We start from the raw sequence: 7,631 nt of genomic DNA on the forward strand, positions 1-7,631 counted from the left end.
AGAGGGAGACTTTGTACAAAAGTCGATTGCTTGTGTACCTCTGTCCCATTCGTGTTTCTACCGTGAAGCAGTTGTGTTTATATGGCTGTGTTTCGGTTTGAAGGGTGGGATATGGCGTGAATTTACTGGGTTCAGAGGAATAACACCTGAGTCCTCAGGCATGGCAACGCACTGGGGGTATCATGGGCGAAACAGTATACTCTGTTATGTCCATGGTACTGCTCATGTCTATAGGCGACAATTACCACTTTCCATCAGGTGAGCCGTCAGCTTGTTTGCCATTCTAAGTAGTATAAAAAAAAAGAAAAAAAATTTTGTGGGTCATTCTATCAATCAATTTGAACTAGATTATACCCAGAGAAACAGAAGTTAAAAAAACAATAAAACATTTCGAGCCTCCCATAGTATTACAGAGCGTTAAGTCATATTATTTTGTCATTTTCGATCTTGCATCTTTGGGGATTTTTTTAATGGATGATAATGGAATGGTTACCTGCGCTATCCGTATACACTGGCGGGGCACCAGTGAGGGATGATAAGTAACTATGAGAAAGCAGGCCAGTTAGCCCATCTTAACGAATTTAACGATAAATTAGTCGCAATAGTTTTCAGGAGGAACCGCGTGGAGGTCGACCTGATTGGGTATATTGATGGCAATGGAAACTAACCTCCTCATTACTAATAAACCCTTCCCCCGCATCTTTGGGGATAGTGTTCAGGATTACAAGTAGAAAACTTCTTTAAAAAACTATTAATGACTTTGATTGGGGGAAAGGGATTGTTAGCAATGGAGTTTCATAGCTTTATTGCTAGCAATATGCTCTATTAGGTCGACCTCTACGTGCTTCTCCCTGGAAACCATCGTGAACAATTCTTGTTGAATTCGTCACGATGGACTAACTGACCTACTTCATCCTCACCTATCACTTTCACTGGTGCCCCGCCGGTGTATACTCATAGCGCGGGTGGGTTTTTTTTTGATGAGTGAAAATGGTATGGTAACCCCGCCTGCGCTAACGGGATATGTTGGCGGAGTACCAGTGAAGGGTGATAGATGAGAATGAAAACAGACCAGTTAGCCCATCATGATGAATTCATCAGGAATTAACCATGATAGTTTCCAGGGGGAAACGCCAGGAGGTCGACCTGGTTGGGTATATTGCTAGCAATGGGATTCTCAGTCTCCGTTACTAACAATCCCTTTCCCAATTATTATACACAATAAATTTTCACCCATTAAAAAAAATACTCTGATTTAATCTAGTATACCGTCTTCATAGGAGAAATGAGACAAGGTCAATATTGTTGTGATGTAATTCATAGCATCGTTAGTCTGGTTGGAGATGGAGCACTAAGAGTTCTCGTTAACTGGATCTTCAGTTATTTCGCTGTTATTGGACGGAGGCTTCTCACCGATCACTGCTGGTATCACCTGATGAAATTCAGACCATAATTGTAGGTAAATGCGCAAAACCAGTATGTTTGTAATATATATATATATATTATCACAAAAATACAGAATTACAGAAAGTATGTTACATCAGCATTCAGAAACCACGTAGGTTTATATCAATGCTAAATACATAAAATCTGTTTTAACTAGTATTAAAATCATGCAAAAAGTATTGTTTTAATTTACACTTGATGTTGCTAATAGTAATATTATAAGATTGTTGGTTTGGTGCTTCACTGGCATGAATTATAAACCTGTAATCTACATAGTCACCTCTATGGCAAATTTACGAATCTGCAGTTTTTTCAAATTTGACATTTCTTAAAAACCTACATTTTGCGTCATACTACTTATTGTGGCTTATTTTCAAATTTCTATCTCTAACGGTCAAAGAAATCGAGTAGCTCGAATCTCCATATTTTTGTGATATACCCAAAGTAAACTTACTTAACATATATTTATAGTATTTTCTATAATAAATACTTTAATTTGAAAATTTCAATAATTATTTTATCAATTTTTCAATCCTAATTTAGTTATTTTACATGAATGATTGCTATAACGTTGTTATTTAAACTGAAGTTCTCTCCAAAATACATGATTTATACCTTGGTATATTTACGAAAGTGGCACTTTCGTTAGTTTGTCAAATATTAAAGTAAATGGTTTTCTTTGGCAACTTACGAAACTGCCACTTTCGTAGATTTGCTGTCGTATAACTCAATACTTAGGAACTCTCATGTATGAAGGTGCAAATAACGAATATGCATTTATTTTTGATACTTGTAATATAATAATAATTAATTTAGCGCATTCAATAAAAAACAGAATTTTAAAACTAAAATGTTAGCACGATCTTTTACAGTAGTCTTCTGTCAAAAGTTATTTGCATTCTAATGTTTCAAAACGTTTCCCCTGTGAAATGTATCTTTTTCAGTTTCGTAAGTTTACCATAGAGGTGACAACATATACTAATATTATAAAGAGGAAATATTTGATTTTCTTCCTCTAATGTTTGTTTATTAATGTATTGTTTATTAATGGAAAAACTCGAAAACTTTAGAGATTTCTATGAAGAGTACTAGATCACTATAATAGATTCACTGAATAGAAAATGATAGCATTACGGAATGTATTGCAAATCATATAGTGCATCTCAAATTTTGTCATTCCAGTGAATTAAATTAATATGCTTTTACATCTTGTAATTTTACTGCTTTTTTCTACAATTAAAACTGAAAGACAGGCGTGCAAGCACAACTGTTTGACTTTAAAAATACAACTACGTATTTATGTATTTCAGAGGGAGACTTTGTACAAAATTCCTTTGCTTGGGCACCTTTGTCCCATTCGTGTATCTACCGTGAAGCAGGTGTGTTTGCATGGCTGTGTTTCGATTTGAAGGGTTGGATATGGAAGTGAATTTACAGGGTACAGAGGAATAACACCTGAATCCTCAGGAATGGCAACGCGTGGGGTGAAGCAGTATACTTTATGTCCATGGTACTGCTCATGTTCATAGGCGACGGTTACCACTTTCCATCAGGTGGGCCATTAGCTAGTTTGCCATTGTAAGTAGCATAATTTGTTTTTATCAAAAACCATAAATGGCATTGAAGATATACCAAATTGCAACCGATACGAACAACAACACAGTTCGTTAAAACTACCAGATGGATTTCAATAAAAATCGGTAGATATTGTGCACAGTCTTACAAAAATACAGACGAATCGAGACTCGACTGCACACATTATAAATAAAACATGAAAGTTTAAAGTTTTAATATTAACTTAAAAAGATTTATACTCGGTTATCTATTATAAAAGAATGTCACTAGTTTATTAAAAATTAAAACTCATTCGTCAACTATTCAATTGCCTTGCTTACCTGTTCTCCTAGCATGACCAGTATCTGCGCAACCTTCTTTATGGTCTCCAAGTCGGGAGGCGTCGGCAGCGGCAGCCGGGGCTCCTGCAGCGGCTGTAGGTGCTGGGTATGAGTCGCAAGTCGCGAGGTCAACTCCGACACAGCGGCCAGGGGCCGGTACTCACCATCGCGGTACTGATGTCAGACACAAAAAAAAAATTAAAATTATAGTAATTGGTAACAGAATTTTTTCATCATAATAAGCTTTACTACTGCTAGACATAGTTGGACTTCTATATAAGAGGAGATATTATTAAACGAGCCAACCGACTTTGATTCTAACTTGATAATATTGTAACAAATTTTGAAACTATTTCTAAAACAAGTGTTGTCCTCCTCTCTGGTACTTGCTGTGCCCAACAGGGTTCATAGTTGAAGTTGAAATGTTATCTACTAATCACATTATGGAATGCAATAAGAAATAAATAAATATTTGGGGTGTTTTTCAAGACTTCCTGATCTTGTGTTGGTAATTTGAAGCTCTGACTCTCAAATACCTTTCGCATATTACACATCTACATATTTTGCTATGTATAACATTTTGTATATTTTTTTTATACAACTTAAAATGGCAAACAAGCTGACGACCCACCTGATGGAAAGTGGTAACCGTCGTCTATATACATGAGCAGTACCATGGACATAACAAAGTATACTGTTTCGCCCATGATATTCTACATGTTTTGCCATTTCTGTAAACTAAGGTGTTATGACTCTGTACCTGGTAATTTAATTACTAAATCCTATCCCTCAAACCGAAACACATCTACTTGACAGCAGAAACACAAATGGGACAAAGGTACCCAAACAGAAGACTTTTGTATAGTCTCCACTGGTAGTTATCTCAGATGTTTATTTGTTAAGTTTTAGGTATTAATAAGTTATCTATCTATGTACTTACAATGGGTTCTCCAAGTGCGACCGGCAAGATTAAACCAAGTAACAACCAGAAGAGGCACGGTGACGAGCACATTGTTATCATATGAACCTTCATCAGCTGTATGCCGCATTCAACTCCCATAACGAGACCATATAAAGTGATTGTAATTGATCAATTTCTATACAATTGTTATAGTTGTTGTGATTGAAGTAAGTAAACCTGTTTTGTTAGGATAATTTTTTTATAGTTCAATGTTACTTGATGATGAATTATCTATAATATTTACAATTGTTATTTAAGTACATTGCAATTTCAATCCGTTTAACGCTTCTTTGCATAATGGTGGAAATTTCCATCGTAACATTGAATGCTAAAATATTATATAAAAGAACAACTTCACTTTAAGTTGATCGTGTCTGGATTTTTTTTTATACAACTTAGAATGGCAAACAAATAAAAAAATAACTAAAAAATACTGTTCTAGCAACTATTGTTCTTACTAATATATTATTATGTTTTTAATTAAATATCTCCTATGTATATTTATATATCGTTTGGTTATAATTTTATTATATTACTAAGACAATTAGTGAGATATTTGAATTTTGAACGCAAACTCTTGTGTTTACAAGTAGATTTTGGTTCGTTAAGAAAAACGGTAGCTGTAATCATAAAACTTTAATAAATATATAAGTATATATTTCCAAACCGATACGACATCGTAACCTTCAAGAAAAGAGCATATTCCTTTTTAAAAGGTCGGCAGCACACCTGCAATGCCGTTAGTGATCATGGGCGGTGGTAGTCAGTTACCATCAGGTGAGACGCATGCTCGTTTGCCCCCTGTGTTGTAAAAAAAAACCAAAACAGTCCAGCATTGATATGTTCATCATCGAGTAACACACACAAAAAATTACTCCTTTTTGAGGTTTCTCAAAAATGCAATATCGTATTGTCGTACCTGATTAATATTTCAAACAGGTGATGAAAATTTAATTTGTAGGTAATTAAATGTAGCGCAATAATTATAAGGAGATAAATAAAAAAAAAGAAATTCAATTCACAGTGATACGTTTAAATAAATATTTAAATATTTTTTATTACAAAAAGCGCCGCCCTATTGCCATAACTGAGAGCCTTCCGTTTCCTCATGGACAAATAATACATCCACACCTATTTGTGCAGAGTTTAAATTCATCAACAGCACCGAAACTGGCAATAACAAAACATACACACTCATACATATTTAATCATGACCAGAAATATTAGTAAACTCGGAAGTAACTCGGAAGACCAAACACAGAAAGGGATGACGTCATGTGTGGCACACAACACGCGTCATGCGCTAAGAACAAGGAATTACATGGGAGTGATAAAATTGTCAATTCATAGCAGGCTAGTATTATAGAAAATGTTATACGGCCGTATAACCCTACCAAATTTAGATACAACCTGCTTGCATACTTTCTACACAAACTGTGTCGAATATATAATCTAGTAATGTAAGATTTGTCATTGACAAATAATTGACATATCAAACATTTTCTATACACTAGCCTGCTATGAATTGACAAGAATAGTAACTAATGGTTCAAACCGAAACACAGCCATGCAAACACGACTGCTTCACGGTTGAAACACGAATAGGACAGAGGTACCCAAGCAATCGACTTTTGTACAAAGTCTCCCTCTGGTTGCTACAATAAACGTCAAACCTCCCACAAACCTATTTTAGTTATAGAACTGTTTGTCCCTTTCTTGTGTGCTAAATTCCCAATTCGGAAGAAAGTGATAAAACAATGTAATAGTTTAAAACAGGTTTCTAGAAAGTTTTAAATTTTACAAATAAAGGCATACATTTCATTACCAGCTATATCCCACCCACCCACCGATAGAGCCATCATGTCCACGGCAACAACACGAGCGTGTTTAATGAAATGTTAATTATCTTTGAAAATTGACAGGCAATTGCGAGGTTGCCTTCGACATAAATGCTCTCAACAGCGTTACTCGACAGCCGCCGTATCTTATTGTCAATATTTTTGCAACATCAACCAAGGTGAAGAACCTCAATACATTTTGAATGTCAGTTCCGGCCGGAGCTTTGATAATCAACACCAATGTCACGATGTTATCTAATACCAGTACATAGGGCCATGTGAGTTATAATGGCAATGAGATCTTACGATCGATCTATTGTATTGATATATAAAAGGATACTAATAATTTAGAGTCAGGGGGAAAAGGATTGTTAGCAATGGAGGTTGACAGCCCCATTGCTAGCAATATACTTTATTAGGTCGACATCCACGTGGTTCCCCCTGGAAACCATCGTGAACAATTCTTGTTGACTTCGTCACGATGGGCTAATTGACCTACTTCATCCTCACCTATCATTCTTGTCTGGTGCCCCGCCGGTGTATACCGATAGCGCGGGTGGGGTTACCATTCCATTATCATCCATATAAAAAAAAATTAGTGTAAAAAATATCCGATAGATGGCGTTGTAATTATTAAATATGCGCTATTGAAAGATTGCAAACACACTTGTGCCATTTATAAAGCTCTAAGTAAGAAGAAAAGATACCAAACACAAGTAAAATACTTAATTTGGTTTTAACGTCGTGAATAAAAATCAAGTATGTAGTTACTTTTTCTCTACAAAAATTGTCATCACATTAAGCCCTGATAGTGTATTTAAAACAAGTAAAAACTTTTGATATCCATTTCCTACGCAAACTACGTTGGTTCTATTTTAAATTATTTATGAATAAACAAATTAAAATACATATAAACTCTTTAACTTAATAGGAATTTCAGATGTAAGCATATTAATGTATTTATATATAAGCCTTCCCCTTGGGGGGGGTTTTGCCAGTAGTTGCCACGCTTAGCAGACGGATTGGCAACCGCAATTAGGCTTTGGAGATGTTTTAAGAGGGACGTTGCTGTCCATCCCTCGCCCTCCATAGTCATATTCAATTTAGTATCGCAGTTCTTGCGTGATGCTGGAAATAAACATACAGACAGAGACAGAGAGACAGACAATATTTCTAAAAATTATTACCTTGGCTTCTATTGGTCTTAATAAAACCTCTCATGTTAATTGAGAATAAACTTATCCCGCAGAGGAGTCTTTTACAGTCAATTTTTGAAAAGTTGAAAGAAAACTATATAATGCTCGAGGGTAAAAACTATACACCACTTACTGTACTGTACTGTACTGTACTGTACTGTATTTTATTATATTAGTAAACTAAGATTGTGTGCTGTAATAAAATACAGTATTTAGTTACAGTGAGTCAATCTGTCTAATGTGATTACATTGGACAGATCCCACTTGGATAAGAGTGGATTTCTAGTGTACAATT

At 35.3% G+C, this 7,631-nt stretch overlaps 1 protein-coding gene across 1 annotated transcript; it reads right to left on the reverse strand.

Annotated features, from left to right (window-relative positions):
* Window positions 1–1,300: 1,300 nt before the first annotated feature.
* On the reverse strand, window positions 1,301–4,441 carry LOC113520072 (uncharacterized). The gene is made up of 3 exons (XM_026905337.3): window positions 4,282–4,441; window positions 3,342–3,515; window positions 1,301–1,432 (listed from the first exon to the last, which is right to left on the reverse strand). Exons 1-3 carry the CDS (start codon window positions 4,399–4,401, stop codon window positions 1,352–1,354), a joined length of 375 nt encoding a protein of 124 aa, XP_026761138.1. The 5' UTR covers window positions 4,402–4,441; the 3' UTR covers window positions 1,301–1,351.
* Between the last annotated feature and the right edge of the window lie 3,190 nt (window positions 4,442–7,631).

Source organism: Galleria mellonella, unplaced genomic scaffold, assembly GCF_026898425.1.
Source record: "Galleria mellonella isolate WM207_F2 unplaced genomic scaffold, CSIRO_AGI_GalMel_v1 utg6482, whole genome shotgun sequence".
Taxonomy (NCBI): domain Eukaryota; kingdom Metazoa; phylum Arthropoda; class Insecta; order Lepidoptera; family Pyralidae; genus Galleria; species Galleria mellonella.